Here is a 19,297-nt window from a genome sequence, read left to right on the forward strand (position 1 = left end):
ACATCGGTGTGCACGATGGGTCTATTAAGTCCATACCCAAACACATCATATGCAGGCCGTATGGGTCCCATCAATTGTATCTGAGGTATCACGCTCTCAGCAAAGCTTAAATTAAAAAAGAAAAGAAAAGATCAATAGGTCTATTGGCTCCACGCTGTGGGCTCCATCTTACATCAGGCCCCATTTCTCATACCAAATGAACCAGACATTAATATTAATGTTGGGCGCTAATTTAAAAAGCCACGGACATTCTCTGACCAACCAAACACAGAAGTGTGCTCAGAATCAAACATGCTTCAACAATTCCCCTTCCATAATCATAAAAAAATGAATCAAACAAGCTTCCATAATTCCCCTTCCAAAGTCATAAAAAAAATTAAGGGCTTCGAACAAAACACTTAGTGTGCTTATCAATTTGACTGACCCCGACGAAAAAAGAACAAGAGGACGACGTTAGAAGAACGGGGATGAGAACTAGAGGAGAACAGAAACAGAGACACCACCAGTTCTTCAACATCAATGGCGGAAGAGAAGAAGAGCATCGAAGAGGAGCTCTCTTACCCCATCCTCATATGTGACAAAATCCTCAAATCTGCCAAAGAGTCCGAATCCTTCAAACTTGAATGCTCCGAGGTATCCAAACGGGTCGACTGCTTGGCCCAGATGCTCCGAACCACGGTCATCCTTTCCACCTCCAACCCATCCCTCTACGATCGGCCAATCCATCGGATCCTCTCAGAGTCCGTCAAAAATCTGGACCGTGCCCTAACCCTAGTCCGAAAGTGCAAGCGAGCCGGCCTCCTCCGCCGCGTAGTCACCATCACCACAGCTGCTGATTTCCGCAAGCTCTTCTCCCTCCTCGACTCCTCCCTCGGCGATTTCCGATGGCTACTCGGAGTGTTTAACTCCCAAGCTACTGGAGATTTTGACCTAGCTCTCCCTCCCATCGCGAATACCGACCCTATGCTAGCTTGGGTCTGGACTTATCTAGCCATTCTTCATATGGGATCCCTCCAAAACCGCACAGAGGCCGCGAATTCTCTATCTTCCCTTGCCCTAGATAGTGAGAGAAATAAGCAGATCATTATAACCGAAGGTGGAGTTCCCCCTCTTCTTAAACTGTTGAAAGAATCTTCCTCTTCTGAAGCCCAGATTGCGGCCGCCACCGTTCTCGCCCACCTCGCCGGTGACCCTGAGAGTGTCCGGAATCTCTCCGGCCAGATGGCCGTACCAATCGCCGTCCAAGTTCTCGGTGAGTCCCCAATTGGGGTTCAGATTTCTGTTGCTTTTCTTATTGCTAGGATGGTGGGGCAGGACGTGGACTCTCAGGAGGAATTTGGGAGGGAGAATGCTATTAGGAAACTTGTTTCTATCCTTTGTTTTGAGACCTTGGATTCAAAGGATTCCTTTGACAAGCCTACAAGCATCCATTCTTTGGTTCAGATCAAGAAGGAGATGCCCGTGCCTGCGCGCAGTTCGAATTCGATGCATTCTGAGGGAAGTAGTAGGGGGCGTGACCGTAGGAAGGAGAGGGAGAATGAGAGTCCTGAGGAGAAGTTTAAGCTTATGATCAACTGTTCTGAGGCACTCTGGGTGCTTGCGAGAGGTAGTGTTTCTAATAGCAGGAGGATTTGCGAGACGAAAGGACTGCTCTGCCTTGCAAAGATTATTGAGAAGGAAAAGGGGGATTTGCAGTTCAATTGTATGATGACTTTGATGGAGATTGCCACTGCGGCTGAGTCCAATGCCGACCTCAGACGGGTTTCTTTCAAGACGAATTCCCCTGCTGCGAAGGCAGTGGTTGACCAGCTTATCAGGATAGTTATAGAGGGTAGGAGTCCCACTCTGCAAATCCCTGCGATAAAATCAGTTGGGTCATTAGCTCGCACATTTCCTGCAAGAGAGACGAGGATCATTCGTCCCCTCGTGAATCAGCTCAGCCACAAGAACCCAGACATAGCGGAAGAAGCTGCTGTTGCATTGGGTAAGTTTGCGAATCCAGAGAATTTTCTTTGTGTAGAACATTCGAAGGCAATTATAGAGTTTGATGGGGTGTTGCCTCTTACGAGATTGTTGAGGTCTACCGAAAGGACGCAGTTGCATGGATTGATTCTCCTATGTTACCTGGCATTGAATGTGGGAAGCAGTGAAGCCCTTGAAAAATCGAGGGCATTGACTGCCCTTGAGCTTGCGGGTCGTTCTATGGCAGCTCAGCATCCTTCTTTGCGAGAATTGCTTCCGAAGGCCATTTACAGCCTCGAGCTCTATCAAGCCGGAGTCCATCCTCAAAGACTGTGAGTACAACTGTGTTTATGATCCGCACTAATGATTTGCCTGTTGTTCCCTTTTTCCATGCGAACCCCATCAATCATTCTCTGTTTCTAACATATTTGAAGTGGACTCCCCCTTGGGGGACGCAACGTTTGATACATGTCCGGTGATACTCGCCAAGAGAAGCAATGTGAACATTCAATCTGTGCACCACCCCGGAGAAACTGGGGATATATGATTGTTATTGCGTGGGTGGGTGGGGGTGGAGTAGAATGCATCATTTTATATCTTCTGTAAATAAATAAAAGGATGTATGCTCGGTTGAAAGATGTATTCTCCTGTTAATCAGACATTACATGTATGTGCTTGTCCTTTATAAAATATACCAAATTCTTGTTGTGCTATGGACCTCTGCCTCTCTCTGTTATGTGGAATTTTTTTTGGGTGAAAAGATATTTTGTTTCTGCAATAAAGGGTGGTAGTGCACATATTCCAAGAACCACCTCTCTTATTTGTAAATGTGATGGGCCTCATGGAATGATATGGGATTCCATATCTTGCACAGGAGTGATAATTTCGGGAACAACTGTATACTATTGATGAAGCAGCCCCTCTGTTTTTGTATTTAGTGGAAGAATTCCCAGAAAATGGATTAATTGGATATCATTAAAACTGTTGGAGTAGTTTGAACCTTGACGAATGTGTTTGCTGAAAAATTGTGTGCTTCTGCAGCTAGTAAAGGTACTGATTTCTCTTGGATTTGTTCAACTGACTGGTTCCTAATGATCATGGGTTCTCATGTAACTTTAGGATCACTTCCTATTATGGGTTCTCAATTAACTTCAGGATAAGCTTTGTCCATGGTGGAACGAGATTTTTTTCTTCTTTGCATTCCCACATCACCATGATCACCAAACTTGGAGAGAAGCTAGCTGATATGAGCGATAGTTGCATTGCATCCTTTTACGCTGTTCTTGACTTTGTAATGTACTTCCCATCTGCATGCTCAAATATTTTATGCAAAACTTGCAATGGTTCTTTTATGTTCATGAATTTATGGGAATTGTTGTGTATCTCTTTAATTCCTAATTTTCTTTTAGTTGCTGCCTCCAATTTTCGACATTTTTTTGGCGGATTTGACTTTCAATTCAGTTTCCATGACAGGGATGTCGAATATATCAAAGGAACATTGGATAAACATGGAAAGGACACCAGGTCCTAGAGGTATAATTTGAACTTCCATTATTCATATCCCAAAAGTTTCAACTGGTTCAGTTTCTTCAATTCCTTTGATCTTTCACGAGAAAATTTGTTCATTTACTATTGCAAATAGGGTAATCCATCTGGGTCAGTTTCTTTAGTTCCTCTTTCTTAGGGACAATTATTGTACACATTTTTTTATTTGCCGATACTTCTAAAGCAGCTCTTTTAGGGCCATTAAAAAAAGAGCTCTTTTAGGAATTAATGAGGGGATGAATTGGAAACTATGAATATTAAATGAAACATTGCTCCATGAATTAGGTAGCATGGGATAGACTACATTCATATTTTGTAAGAAACACGAAAAACTCCAATGAAAAACAGAGTTCCATGTTTTCTTGGTGGAAAGGATACCTAAAAGGGCGGCCCGGTGCGGGGTCTATGGAGGGCTAGATGTACGCAGAGAAGCTGTCTCCGTGACTCGAACCCGTGACCACCAGGTCACAATGGAGCAACCTTACATGTTTTCTTGGTGGAAAGGATACCTAATACAACTAAAATTGGATGTCAATGTTAGCTGAGAAAGAAATCAAGAGAGAGTTTAGAGTCAGTTTTGTCACCATTTAAATTTTTTATCTTCTCTGCATCTCAAATCATTCCGCTCTTATTTCTGCCTTGGTCTTTCGTCCCGCTGTGGATCTCAATCAGACTCCACTTAGGTTGCTCAAGAAACCAGCCTATGTTTTTATTCATTCTATGATGGGCTAGAACGGCATTATTGTGGGAAGCTCTTGGAAAGTATTTGGTTCAATCCATGAGTGTAGGTCATCTCCTTCGGCCGCCTCTCTTTAGATGTCCAAACCTCCTATTGCTGATGCTGAAAATGATATTTCCCCAAAGTCTGCATTGATCCTCAACTGAAGGCGCAACCGGACAGGGGAAGCATTGTTTTCATGTCAGTGAATTCGAGTGTGAATATCTTAAACCTAATGTGGGGATATCTGATTGGTGAGTCTCTCTTGATCCAATTGGATTCATATTCTTGTTAAATTGGTTGGGGCGCTAGGGTTTGGAGGCAGTGGTTTTATGTTTTGATCATGAATAACGGTTTGATCCTTTTGCGGTTTTCCTTTGATTAGGCGGCCTCATCAGTTCTGCCAAGGGCCCTTGAATGCATTGTTTAAAATTTCGATTGAAATATTTTGTTTTGGCCAAAAAGTGAAATATTTCGATTTTGGCTCTTACTGAAACAAAATTCACTTAGATTTGAAAAAATACTAAAATCTGTCCTAAATTCAGGGTTCCGTTAATGTTTCGGTTGAAATATGCGAAACATGCAACTTTTTTTATCAAAAAAGCAAAGTTTCTATCGAAAGTCGACATTTCGACATAAACCCTCTTAAAAATCAACTCTACTCATAGAAAAGAGGTTCTTGTAAACTATTTCTAAAAAATGACATAAAATAAAAAAGAAAAACCGATTTCGGCCGAAATTTTGTACCGAAACCGAAATTTTTCTGTTTTGCTGATGACGAATACTAAAACCTAAACCAAAATTTATTGGTAGGAGCCATGTGATCCGTAGGTCTGTAGAAGTTGTCTGGAGAGAAGGTTGAAGCGGATTTGGTTGCAAGAGCCCCCTTAAGGTGGTTTTGCTTTAGTTCGCTGCTGGTCTCCTTCATCTTTAAATTTGTAGCCTCTTGCTTCAGAATCTTCATTAAGGTGGATCCTTTTACCTCAAAGCTGGGCAAGGTTCAGAATGCTTGATTCTGTATGGAGACGAGGAAGCCAGGGGCCCCAACACAAATTTTCGATTCATAATAGGAAATCTTGGGATGTTAAGATGGAGATTGCTGCTTCCAAGACAAACTTCATTATGAAACAACCCTTGCAAGATGGGCCCTACCAAGGTGTGGAGCATTGTTTATAAATATTGGGATTAGTGTGCAGCATTGAAGGAAGGGAATCGTGTCATTCCTTGTAGCTCGTCTCTACTTGAAGTTCCTAATAGTGACATAATGAACATTTGGAGACCACAAACCTCGGTTTATTTAGTTTTGGAAATGTTTCTCTTCTTTCGGAACACCAGTAACCTCTGCTTCACTATCTTGCTTCACTATCTGATCTCTCACTATCATTTGTGATCATTGGTTTGGACAAATTCCAATTGATTTAGGTCTTACTCCTTTTTCTTACAACACTCGATTTCTTGCCATATTGTTAGGTTATTACACTTTACTCACTTAGGCTATGTTTTGTTGCGTAGGAGTGGCTCGGAGAGGCATAGAATAAGAAGTCAAAAGGGAGGAGATAAGCATTTGATTTGTCTAGAAGAATAGTGGAATAGTTGTAAGTTGTGTTTGGTTGCACACTAGTTCTCTCGGAGAGTAGTGGAAAAAAGTAGGGGTGTCAGTAACAGAAAAAAAAGAGTGAAGAGGGGACATTAGTGCCACATGGGTGCCACATGTGCAAAAAAGCAATGATGATGTCTGGAACATGTTGATGAGTAAAATGGAACTTCAATGCAATATTGGCAACCAAACAAGGAATTGACATTCATTGGCATTTGAAACAACATGTGCAATAGTTGAAACATCCGAAAGTTATTATAACATGCATAAGGAGTAAAGGGACTGCTCATGATCCAAAGTTGGAGCCCGGATATGAGCGAAGAAAGGAGAAGCTATTGTTTGTGGGAGAGAGTCACCTTGATGGGTTCACTTCAAAGGCTTTTCCAACTAGCTGTGATTTAGAGCAATGATGGTTAGGTGGTTGCAAGGATGAAGAACACCAAGTTTGATGTAGAAATATTCAATGGGGCAGGAAACTTCAACCTGTGACAAACAAAAGTGAGAGATCTCTTAGTTCAACAAGGTCTGGTGAAAGCTTTATTAGGTGAAGACACGAAATCGGAAAAGATGAGTGACAATGATTGAGAAGAGTTGAATATGAAGGCAGTTAGCATCATCCGTCTATGTTTGTGGATGAGGTCGTTTACAGCGTAGTCAACGAAGAGACTGCAACTAAGATTTGGTGCAAACTAAAGAGTTTCAACTACCGAGAGAAATCACTAACCAACATGTTGCTTCTCAAGAAGCAATCATATGCTCTTCATATGGAAGAAAACTCAAGCTGCTGGGACGTACTTACACTTTCAACATGATGGCCTTTGAATTGTTGAATGTTGGGGGCAAGCTCAAAGAGGAGGATAAGACACTGCTTCCCTTGGTGTCTCTTCCTGGATCTTACGATCATTTAGTTATGAAGATCATTTAGTCATGACCCTTCTCTTTTGGAAGGATACCTTGGTCATAACTGAGGTAACGTCAACCCTTCTTGAAGTGAAAAGATGAAGAAAGTCACCGAGGAAGAATCCAAGGCAGATGGGCTTGTGGTAAGTGCCAAGATAGGCTTGTCGTAAATTCCAACAACAGGCAGGGGAGTGACCGATCTCATGATAGGAAGCCAAAAGGGAGTAAATCTTGATTCAAATCGAGAGGAGGAAACACAGTTGAATAATCCTGGTGCCTGAAAAGGGGCACATCAATAGAGATTGCAGTGGTAGTCAGTAAGAAGGAAGAGAAGAAACAAACACCTCAAATCAAGATAGTGTTTCAGCAGAAAATTCTGATAAAGTTAATGTTTATTAGTTTCTACACGCAAGGGCTATTTTCGAAACACATGGATTCTTGATTCGGTATGTTCCCATCTTATGTGCCCAAACAAGGACTTGTTTTATTCTTATTAGCCATTCAACCAAGGAACGGTTCTCATGGGAAACGATGCTGTCTGTCAACCTGTCAAGCTATTGATATAGGCAGAGTGAAAGTCAAGATGAGTGACGGAATTATGCGCATTTTATTTGAGGTAAACCATGTTCCAACTCTAAAGGATTGAATTTCTCTTGAGGCATTGGATACTAGTGGTTACCGGCACCACGCAACAAGAGTTATAAAAATTGTCAAGGAAGCAATAGTTGTAATGAGTGGACAAAAATTTGAAGCTTGTACAAATTACTAGGGAACGCCATGCCAGAGCTGCATCATTTGAGGCCAATGGTCATGATTCTCAGTTATGGCATGTGTACCTAAAGCATATGAGTGAGTGAGGGTTGATGGAACTTCATACGCAGAAATTGCTTAACTTAGTTTGGAATTGCAAATTGGATTTTGGCAAATTCTATGTATACGGGAAGTAGTGCAGAGTCAGGTGTAGGATAGCGACACACAACAATGAAAGTTTACTTGACTGTGTCCACTTAGATGTTTGGGAGCGAGATCATGGAGCGGTATGGAGTTCTTTATTACCTTCATAGATGACTATTCGAGAAAGGTATGAGCGTATTTCAGGAGAAGAAAGTCTGAAGTGTTGTCCAAATTGAAGTCATGGTTTTAAATTTTCCCAAAATGGCCGAAATGTTTCCATTTCCATCCCCACCGAAATGATATTTACATGATTTCCTTTTAATTCATTATTTCCTTGAAATTTTGACCGAAATTCCTGAAATTTACCTGAAATTACTGAAATTTGACCGAACTGAAATTATCAAAATTCAACCAAAATGGTCAGAACGACAAAAAAATTAAAAAGATATTATTTGCATTTTATTTTATTTCATTAATGCGGAGAATGATATTTGGTAGGCAATATCATTGAACTAAATGGCAAAGTAACTGTATCTTATGCATGGGATGTCAGATCGGCATGGGACTAATACTACCTCGTAACTTTATGTGGTATTGACATTGAGTTGGGATCCTTAGAGGAGACGGGTCGTTGTACTCTCTTATACTCAAGGTTTTAAATTTCAGTTTCTGTTTCGGTTTTGGTTGTCGCGGAAATGTTTATAAAGTCACGGAAACGCATGGAAACATATCCAAATGATTAAAGTTCATCTTTTAAAAAACTATATGTGCAAATGATGAAATTTTCAGATGAAACTTTGGGAAATTCTAGAATTAGCACAGATGCGTTCTTAGAAACCATCACATAAGCAACAAAACCATCCATGATGGCTTAATCACATCGAACACCTTGTGACTTGCATTGTCGCGCATGTCTATAACAGGTACATTGTAAGGAAGTAGAAGAAAGTACAATGCAGTGTTTAAAAATGCAGATGCGGGTCAAAATGCGGCCAAGAATGCGGTTGACGCAGCTGAGTGCTTGGTTGGCACATGCATAACTCGGGAGTCAAAGGAGTTTTTATTGACTCCGTAGTGCAAAACGCGGAATGCAGGCAAGGGAAAAGGGAGTCGAATCGGGGGAGTCCACGATGATGCGGAGGAGTTTTAAAACTATGGTACAATGACCAGCCTCTCCTCTAAGGACCCTAACTCTATGTCAATACCACATTGAGTTACGAGTTATTATTGGTCCCAACATCCCATACATAAGATACGGTTACTTTGTTATGTAGTTCAATGTTGTTGCCTACCAAATGTCATTATCTGCATTAATGAAATAAAATGGAATGCAAATAATAGCATCATTCCATTATTTTTCGTTCCGACCATTTCGGTCGAATTTCGTGAATTTTGGTCGAATTTTAGGGGTTGAGCCTCTAGCTCATTGGTAAATGGATGTCTTCCTCAACCAAGAGGTCAAGGCATCGATCCCAACTTACATATCAAAAAAAAAAAAAGGAATTCCGGTCAAAATTATGGGGCAATAATGACGTAAAAGGAAATCATGTAAATTTCGTTTCTGTGGGGATGTAAATGGAAACATTTCTATCATTTTATAGAAATTTAAACCATGCTTATACATCTTTATATTGTACTTCTTTATTGACTTTGCTAGTCTAGACATGCGCGGCAACGGATGTCACAAGGTGTTCGATGTGATTAAGCCATTATGGATGGTTTTATTGCTTATGTGATGGTTTCTAAGTATATATTTGTGCTTATTCTAGCTCTTCCCAAAGTTTCATCTTAAAATTTCATCATTTGCAGTTGTTTTTTCTTTTTTTGTAAAGATTAAAAACTTTCATCATTTGCATATGTTTCCATGCATTTTCGTGATTTTACAAGATTTACACCGAAATCGAAAAGTTCCCGTGATGGCCGGAACTGAAATATATCAGTTGGCAGAAGTTGAGAATCAGACAGAAAATGACTGAAATGCCTATGGACTAATAATGACATGGAATACTAATTGAGTGATTTCCTGACCTTCTGGAAAGACCGAGGAATCAAGAGTCACTACACTAACTCCGGCACCCCACAACAAAACAAATTAGTTGCAAGAATTAATAGGACCCTTACAGACAGTCAGAGCTATGAGGCTCAATGCAAACTACAACGATTGACTTAAAACTTCTAGAAGAGATATTGACTGAAGAGTCTTTGATTTGCTATGAGGCTCAATGCAAACTACAACAATTGACTTAAAACTTATAGAAGAGGTATTGACTGAATAGTCTTTGATTTTTTAGGTGTAGTATATTTGGATTTCCAGCTTATCATATTCAGAGTGCACAGAGGAACAAGCTAGATGCTAAGTCTAAACAATGTGTATTTCTCGGGTTTGAGAAAGGGGTGAAAGGATATAAGCCATGGGATCCTACTACAAAAAAGATAGTGATTAACCGGGATGTGATATCCGATGAGACTAGTTTGCTGAAAACTGGTGGGCCGGTAGAAGAACCACAAGATGTAGATGTGGAAGACAAACATGATACAACACAGTTCGATATTGATGATTTAGGACTATATGATATTGGGAACGACAACGTAATACAATCTCCCAGGGAAGAAGCGTTAGATAGGGGCAGTGATGAGCAAGAAGCGCCATATAGCATAGTAAACCCAAAGCCTAAGCAGAATATAAAGCAACTAGTCAAGTATGGTTTTGATAATTTTGTTTCCATTGCTTTAGTTACTACTAGTGGAGAACCTCTGTGTATTTAGGATGCTATGAGTGGCGGGGAAAGCCACAAGTAGGTTATGGCCATGGCAGATGAGATGAAGTCACTCTATCGAAATCATACTTGGGATCTTGTGAAGCTTCCCAAAGGAAAGAAGACAATTGGTTGTAAGTGGATCTATAAGGAGGCATCTTTTGATTTAGGTAGTGAAAGATACAAGGTTTGTCTAGTCACAAAGGGGTATGCCTAGAAAGAGGGCGTTGATAACCACGAGATATTTTCACATGTGGTTAAACATACCTCAATCCGTGTATTGTTGAGCCGATCGCAGTGCATAATCTAGAATTAGACTAAATGGATGTTAAAACGGCCTTCCTTCATGTAGACTTGGTGGAACAAATTTACATAGAAAATCCAGAGGGATTTGTTGAATGTTAGAAATGGGAATGAGGTAAGAGAGGAAGAAGAAGAGGAATGGAGAGATGGTGAGTCTCCACTAGGGAGCTCCCATGTAATATGATGTATATATATAGACCAACTAGGGCAACATGATACAAAGACTACAATACCACTCACAATATAAGTAATGACTAAACTACCCGCACACACTCTTCAACACTCCCCATCAAGCTGGAGTGTATATACTATGGAACTCCAGCTTGTTACAAAGAAAACTAAAATAACAACTAAAAAATACCCATACAACAAAAAAATAATAATAATCCCATACACACAGCCAGCTTGGTACAACACCCCCCCAAGTTGGTGTGGTTATTACATAATGAAAAACATGACAAAAAAGGGCAACAGCCACAATGAGTACACGATGAGATCAGTAGGTATCCGAAAAGGACAGCTCCCCCTGAATCAGTACTACCTCCAAAGTAATCAGCACAGAGCCTCCCCCTGAATGAGAGAACGGCTAACAAATCTGCACACCAATGATTAAACGGAGACGCCTCGTCAGGGAAATAACAACGATCCATCGAGCAAAATCTGCACACCAAAGGCGTGCAAAGTAAACAATTTCGAAGTAGCACTAGCAGAGACATCAGCTGAGCAGCACTACAAAAAAGAAAAGAAAGGTGAGGATCCAACCAACGATGGCGGATATCACATCGCCTGGAGAGAACACCAACCAACGAGGGGGGACACCACGTCTCCTGGAGAGAACACCAACCAACGATGGTGAACATCACGTCGCCTGTGAAGATAACCAACCAACGATGGCGGACACTATGTCGCCTGAAGAGAACTGAGCAACGAAGACAGATAGCACGTCGTCTGGGAAGATAACCGACCAACGACGGGGACACCACATCGCCTGGAGAGACAACCAACCAACGACGGGGGACACCGTTGTCTGGAGAGATAACCGACCTACAACAGCGAGAGCACGTCGCCCGGAGAGACAACCAACCAACGACTGGGGGCATCATCCTCTGGAGAGACAACGGACCAACAACGGCGGAGAGCACGTCGCCCGGAGAGATAACCATCCAAAGACGGGGACACCGTCGTTTGGAGAGACAACCTACCAACGACGGCTGAGAGTACATCACCCGGAGAGATAAGGCCGAAAGCAACGCTAACGACCGGACATATAGCCCAAGACAATAAGAAGTGGATTGCAACACAAACCATGATGAATGTGTAAAACTACGCAAGGCAACTACACACTCATGTAGAAGTGCAAACAACAAGTAGAAAGAACCAAGGAAGCAGGAATCTTCCCCTGCATCAGGGAATCGCGATTCCTCGGAACCCAATTCCGAATTGGGAATCTCGCTTCCCAAAATGGGAATTGCGCTTCCCCGTCACTTCTCATCGTTTTAATTTTATGGGAAACACGCTTCCTCGTCGCTTCCCTTCACGCTTCCTCAGCGATTCCCTTGGCGCTTCCCCTGACCCTTAATGCTTGCTGCTTCCCACCATCCCGGGAGCCTTTGCTTCCCGCTTCCCGCTTTGGCAACCTTGGAAAGAACAACTGGCAATGCAAAGAAGAGACTAACAATGTGAGCCACTAACAGGGAATGGTGATGGTGAACATAAAACACCAAGCAGAAAGAAACAACCAACAACACGAAGAAGAGACCAACTGGCCAACAAATCATCAACAAGGAAGGGTGAACAACAGAAAGGAATCATACCAATCAAGGAACTACCAACAAAGAGAGGTTAACAACATCAGCTAGAGAAGACAACAAGGCAAAAGAGGAAGAACAACCACAAACAAGAACCAGCATAAAGGTAACCAAACCAACAAAAAAGGCAAAACTACATCAGGTAGAAATGACAAAAAAACTCGCCAACACTCCATCCATGGAACATTCCTTCAACACTCCCCCTCGAGTTGAGGCCGAAGGCATTCAACTTGAAATGAGAAGAAGAAACTCAAGGGACGACATCCCTCTTGGACATTTCATCAAACACTTGGCATACACGGAGATCAAAACAAACGCCATAGAATATAGTGAGAAAACAAAGATTAAGATGGAGTGGATCAGGGGATGAGACTCAAAAGAGAAAGAAAGAGAGGATTTAAACCATAAAGAGAGAGGTGAAGAAATGAGAAAGAACCCAACAATAGACTAAGAGTTACAAAAGAAAGGCAAAGAACCCAACAAGGGTATGGATTGACAAAAGGGAAAGAGATTGATGAATTTAGGATAAAAAAGAATAAGAAATGAACTTATGGATGGAGAAAAGAAAGAAAAGAATGGATCTTTGTGTTTTTTTGTTGTGGAAAATGGATGGATTTACAAATGGTATTTAGGTCAGGGATTTGGGGATTTGGGGTTTTAGGGTTATGGATTGGAGATTAGGGATTTGGATTTGGGGATTTAGATGAAGAAATGGAGGAATAAAAAAACGAGAAAGATATGTTAACAAAGGGGCTGAATTATGGGATGGCGGTTTACGACAAGAGGGATTACGGCAGAGCGTATGGGGAACAGGGGGTTGTGGAAAAGTGGGTTGGGAGAAAGAGGGTTTATGGCAAAAAAAAAAGAGAGAAAGTGGGTTACGGAAAAAAAGAAAAGAGTATGGGGAAAAGAGGGTTGCGAAAAAGTGGGGTGGGAGAAAGTATTGTACTAGCAATGCCCTATAATTCCAAATCCAAGACCTTACAACTTCCCGCTCCTCGATAAGGAGATAGATATTATCTAGCACCAAAAGTTAATGTGGCCCACCCCCCAAGGTCCAAACTTTAATGAAAATATATATAAAAACAACTTTGGCAGTACGGTTTGATCTCTACATCCTCATGTCTATTGTAAGTAATAAAGGGGAGTCCAAACCCAAAAGGCCAGTATCGTCTAGAGACTGAGGAAAACGCCAGTGGCTTATCCCAAAGCAAAGCCTACTGTAGGCAAGTGGGATAATTTGTCCTTTACCCCTACTGAGATGGTCCGGATGATTTCTCCAAGCTGCTTATTAGCCGATCGATTGATTTTACCACCCTAGCCTTAAGTTTTAAACCAAGATGACTCTCGCCAGAATAGGTATTCCTTATCCTTGAAAAGTTGCCACCTTTTTATCTTCTAGCCACGCAACTTTCCGCCTAGGGGCAAGAGGGTCATTAGGGTAGTGCTCTACCTTGACTGGCTAGATTTTCGCCTAATCCCAGGTCCCATCACACCTTTCTCAGAACCTTTCTCAGGTCCAGCCTTGGACAAGGCGCCAAGGAGATTTGATTGGTTAGATTTGAAATTTGGAATCAAGCCGGGGTCCGAGGGAGCATCGGAAAGCCAACTCTGAGAGTTCACTGGATCACCAATCGGAACCGAAACTAAGTTGCCTAAGCCGGCAGGATCCGAAGGGGTTCCAGGCAACTACCAATCTAATGGACTAGAGGGTTCAAGGTTGGGTGATCAATCATTTTTTCCGGGGATTTCGATCCCTATGGTATAAATCTGTTTCAAAATCCTAATCTTAACTAAGGAACCTTAAAAATTCCTTCGGGGCGCTAGAATTTTGGTCGAGACAAAACTCTACAGTGCAGATGATTTCCTTCCATCTTTGTTTCCATGACCCTACAAAAAATACTCCATATAGCCTTTACCGTTGTTATGGCCCAAGCAAGTAATGGGATACCGTAAAAGTTTACCCAAAGGGCTTCCTCGCCTTGAAGGCAGTTCCTATTCCATTGTGCAAGAGAGCGCAATTGGGACCCCAGTGCTTCAGGACCTTTAGTGAGGATCCTTGAAGCCTGCAATTCTGATTTAAACATAAAAAGGAATTCATCTTCCACCAGAATACAGGGGCATTGTAAAGATGGAATGTCCCAAAACTTTTGTGCTCATAACCAAAAGTCCTCTACTGATCCATTAAGATTTTTCTTTTTTCCTATCAGACAGGCTTTTAGGGTATCCATTCGTACTTCCACTTGCCTACCCGAAATGGACAAGATCGATTTCCCTCCGACCCCATGAGAGGAAATTGTACAAGTATTAGGCCATCGATCGCCCTCGGCGCAGCCCACTTCCAAACGGGGTAAAGGGCTAGAATGAGATACCCATTTGGAAGGGTTCCTACTCCGTTGACACCAACGACAGTTATCCCGCCACTTGAAATTGAGATACTTGCAGGGAGAGCAGAACCAGTTCCCAACGTTGGTATCTACCCCTTGTTTAGTCCTTTCTTTGAGGTCACCCCCCCCGCCCCCCCCCCCACACACACTGTAGCTTGTTTGCAGGTTCTGCATCTTTTCCGCCAACTGAAATTTTGGTATTGGCAATGGAAACACTGCCAATCCTCCAGCCATTTTCTCCCCAATCCTCCAGCCATCTGTCAAGAGGGATCATTAGGACACGGTTCATCCATAGTGGGGCCTTCTAGATGAATGTGTTGGTATATTGAATAAGTAGGTTCTATGTTAGCCAAACTCCATGTTTTGTTACAAAATATATGTTTTAATTCCATTTCTTTCAGAACATCTGTAGGATAGATCACTGAATTCTCATACGGTTTGAGCCGCTGCATTCCTTGTAAAGAATCCATTAGCATGGGTACTAATATTTTCTCATAGATCAAAGTACCAGTTACTCAGAGTTTGTCCTATCTTATATACTTCTATTTCCTTTTTTTTTGGAAGAAAAATTTTCTTCAAAGAAAAATATTAATGAAATTGGCTTCAGGGTGAATGAATAAACAACTTAGGAGTGTAATTCTGGAGTAAACAAACTTTCCTCAAAACTTGGTCTTACTTGGTTTATATAACCATGATTTTTCTATGCTCGTATTAGTTGCATATGTAATGGAGCTCATTTGACATCTTGAGGGAGGGCACCAAGCGTGTTATTGGGTGCGGTCCCATCACCTGCACCATTCACAGGGCAATGTGTGTTCTTTGGTTCTTTAACTTTCTTTTCTATATTAAATAACCAAAATGCTTATGATAAATCTTGTTGTTTAGTTAGATGACAATTTCAAATAAGGAAATGAAAGTAGGAGTGTAGGACTACTCAACCCATGATCTTTTCAGTAGCCTTTCTACTATGCCTCTGGTATGATTGGACAGTTTATCTAGTAGATGATCCAACTCTTTTTTGTCACATTGGTTCCCACCACATTTAGATGATCCTAACCTCTTGATCAATTTTTTGCTACCATGAGAATTTTCGTTTCTGATTTTTGCAGGCCTCTTTATTAATGGCATGGGATCTTCATTCAACATGGAACCAGGGAGAATGGTGATTCCTAGTGGTAATGTATCTTATCACAGCCCCCAGTCAACATGCATGTGTGCTTATGTGTACTATGGGTCAAAGCCTTCGATAAATTTTAGACTGGAGTTGTCCCTGTAGAAAAGATGAAATGCCCCAAATTTGATCGACATTGTCCACATGGATGGTGGATTCCTTGTGTCCAAATCATTATCCTACAAAGGAGTAAAATAGGAAATCGATGCGAACAAAGTTCAGCTTTTGCAAATGTACTTTCATAGTGCTAGCATAATTCCTCTTACGAGCTAATCTCTGACTTCTTTTCGAAATTGCTTACATTCTTACTCTGAAAATCTGCTTGGAATACTTTCTTAATGGTTGACTAAAATTCATTTTGGAACTTGATCTTTATTGTTAATGTGTGTATGTGGAGTTTCTCCTGTTGTCATCACAACTCTATCTGGGTTCTCCGCGCTCCGAAAATGGGCGAAAAATTCTGGAGCGAAAATCTTCGTAAGCACTTATATTTGATATTTCAAAATTAGAAATGATGCTGATGACGAGGAACAAAAAGGAGAAAAACAATGGAAATAAAGATGCCCTTCACACAAATGCACTTGTGACAATAACTTTACCACTGTGTCTCTAGCTTACAGGTAAGAAGGATAAACACAATCTATAAGTTACACTGACAAGCTCAACGGCTCAAGGAAAACCATGCACATACCTAAGAAGAAATACTCGAGAGGAAGGTTGAACCATAGTTTGCTGCGAGGGATTGCTGAAGAATCAAAGAATTTACGTGAGGGCCAACAGTTGGAAAGCTTCAGATTTCGTAATTCCAGCCATCCAGTTCTCCAATTCTTTGTATCCCTTGATTTTTCCATCCTCTATGGTGCTCTGGCATTTTCCGCCACGAGTTTTCATCATCCTTATCTGGGAGTTGAAAGGTTACCTTCCGACCGCGTGAAGTATTATTTGTGTGATTCTTCAAACATGGCTTCAGCCTTACCTTATTATCTTCACATGGAAGCTCTAACTGATTGGCTTCTTTGATGGGAGTCACTGCACCGGAATCAACATCACCGTCAAAATCACCACCCGCTTCAATGGGAATTGTATCCTTTATCCAAGATTCTATGGATGATTGTCTAGAACTTGGGTGGAGCTTCAGAGGCAGGTCTGGCGGCAATGGAGGCTGGTATGATTGTTTAGAACTTGAAGTAGAACTTGGATGGAGCTTCGGAGGCAGGTCCGGCGGCAATGGAGGCTGGTAACATTGTTTAGAACTTGAATTAGAGCTTGGATGGATCTTCGGAGGCAGGTCCGGCGGCAATGGAGGCTGGTAAGATTGTTTAGAACTTGGATGGAGCTTTGGAGGCAGGTCCCGTATTAATGGAGGCTGGGAAGATTGTTTAGAACTTGGATGGAGCTTCGAATGAGGCTTGTCCTTTGGCAATGGAGGTTGGTAACATTGTTTAGAACTTTGATGGGGCTTTGAAGTCAGGTCCCGTGGCAACGAAGTCTGGTAATGGTCATCATTTCTCATATAATCCCCTAAACACAATTCTGTTGGGATCTTATCATTTCCAAAACTACGCTCCAATACATCGTCTTGTTTGGCAGGGATCGTTAGAACATGATAAAGATCATCATCAAATTCACCTTTTGTGTGCTGATTTCTCCTCTCAGTCCAAGGCTTAATGGATGATCGTTTAGGCCGCGGATGGTGCTTGAGAGGCAAATTTGGTGGCAATGGAGGTTGGTAACAAGAATCGTAGGCTTGCAACAAGCGATAGATGGTGTGATTGGGGACAATAAGGAAAACATTCCCCAGCTTTAAAAGGGATCCAGGTCGGACCACGATCCCAGGGAACTTGAAAACGTCTGTTCGTGTTACACAGTGTCTTGGGTTCTTTGCCATGACTTCAATTGCATAGATGGGAGTCCGATGGACCTCGACAAACCCACCCGGGTGCACCAGCTTTAGCAACCCCTTCTCCTTCCTAGCAGTTCCCTTTCCCATTGTGTTTTGATCAGAGAGACAACTTGGCAAACAGAGGGAATTGGGAAGCCTCCTTGTTACCCTCTTTAAACAAGGGGGCGAGAAATACAATGGGTTTTCTTTGGATAAGGTGATGAGGCTGGGGAGCTTTGTTCAATGAGGTGGTTAGGATTGGAGATGTACCTTTTTTTATGATTGAAGAGACAGGGATGGAGATGATTCAAGGAAGGGACCTTGTCTTATCTCTCGTCTTCATTGAATTATACTTTTCATCTAGTGCTTATCCAATGGCGTTGATCTATACAATAAACAAAGGAATGGAAGGTAAGTGGCACGGAAACTATAGAATTTTAATTTGTCTTTACCTGCTTCTTTTTCGAATTTTGTATGAGGGCCTCTTTAAAAATATGATTTGTCCATATTCTTATAGCAGTATATGAATATTTGCAAAAAAAAAAAGGGTATATGAATATTTGCATATATTGGTTATAATAGTCTTAGAAATGATATTGTTACCTATAAATATTTGCATATACTGGTTATAATAGTCTCAGAAATGATATTAGCAACGGCTTCCAAAGAAGAATCTTTTTTTCAAGTAAAGACAAATTTCGGCGTCATTCAGAGAGGCCCTAAATTTAAGATTGTCGATCTATTTATAGTTCAAAAATAAAATTATTGGATTATTTCTGGTTGGTTCGGTCAGAGAGAGAGATTCCTTCCAGGCCCGGCTTGGATTATAGGAATTTTTGGAAATTTTGGAAAAGAAAAAGTATTCCAGAATTTCTTGCCTTTCCATTGTTTGATTAAACATAAAAGAAAAGAAAGGGAAATGATATCAGCAAAACAACTTTTGTTATGGGTGTGGTTCTAGTTTGTCTTTTCTTCTTTAATTACAGGAATACCAAACAGGTGAGGGTGCATATATCAAAACATGATTGTGTTGATCTGATTTCCCAAAAAACCGAAGTAACTTGAACCACCATTGTTCGAAGAGATTTGCTAGGTCGGTGGCTGGTCCGGGTTCCTTAAAGGCTTGCTTCCTAGGGTAAGGAAGGAACTTACCGGCATGCAGGAGTACGTTGAAATCTTCGCTAAGACAATGGAAGGTGACGTATACAGCTGACGAGAGTGAGGGGTGGTCTCCCTACTTCCTACTGGACGTGGAATTACCACGGAAAGATGAGTCCCGCAGCTCAAAGCTGACATGCCACAGACCATCTGCCGAATGCCTTCTGCCATGGTCCCTAGCAAATTCCTTGTTTACAGGGACTTTGAATGTATAAT

General features: G+C 41.5%; 1 protein-coding gene across 6 annotated transcripts; it reads left to right on the forward strand.

Moving 5' to 3' along the window:
• The first annotated feature begins 260 nt into the window (after window positions 1-260).
• Window positions 261-18,480, forward strand: ARO4 (armadillo repeat only 4). 6 transcript variants are annotated; one of them, XM_077394379.1, is made up of 5 exons: window positions 261-2,294; window positions 3,424-3,495; window positions 15,980-16,518; window positions 16,655-17,539; window positions 17,632-18,480. In XM_077394379.1, the coding sequence occupies exons 1-2, from the start codon at window positions 520-522 to the stop codon at window positions 3,491-3,493; spliced, it is 1,845 nt and encodes a 614-aa protein (XP_077250494.1). In that variant the 5' UTR covers window positions 261-519; the 3' UTR covers window positions 3,494-3,495; window positions 15,980-16,518; window positions 16,655-17,539; window positions 17,632-18,480. The 6 variants fall into 6 exon arrangements, with proteins under 6 accessions (XP_077250494.1, XP_077250496.1, XP_077250492.1 ...); XM_077394381.1 differs by having other exon boundaries at window positions 16,655-17,533; XM_077394377.1 differs by having other exon boundaries at window positions 16,655-18,480.
• Window positions 18,481-19,297: the final 817 nt, after the last annotated feature.

Source organism: Tasmannia lanceolata, unplaced genomic scaffold, assembly GCF_043159265.1.
Source record: "Tasmannia lanceolata isolate RefF3 unplaced genomic scaffold, GAP_Taslan_0.1 ptg000013l, whole genome shotgun sequence".
NCBI classification, from domain to species: Eukaryota; Viridiplantae; Streptophyta; class Magnoliopsida; order Canellales; family Winteraceae; genus Tasmannia; species Tasmannia lanceolata.

Coding starts and splice junctions, on each gene's coding strand:
- ARO4 (XM_077394378.1), top strand. CDS start 520: ATGGCGGAAGAGAAGAAGAGCATCGAAGAGGAGCTCTCTTACCCCATC. Junction 2,295..3,423: donor GGAGTCCATCCTCAAAGACT/GTGAGTACAACT, acceptor CTTTCAATTCAG/TTTCCATGACAGGGATGTCG.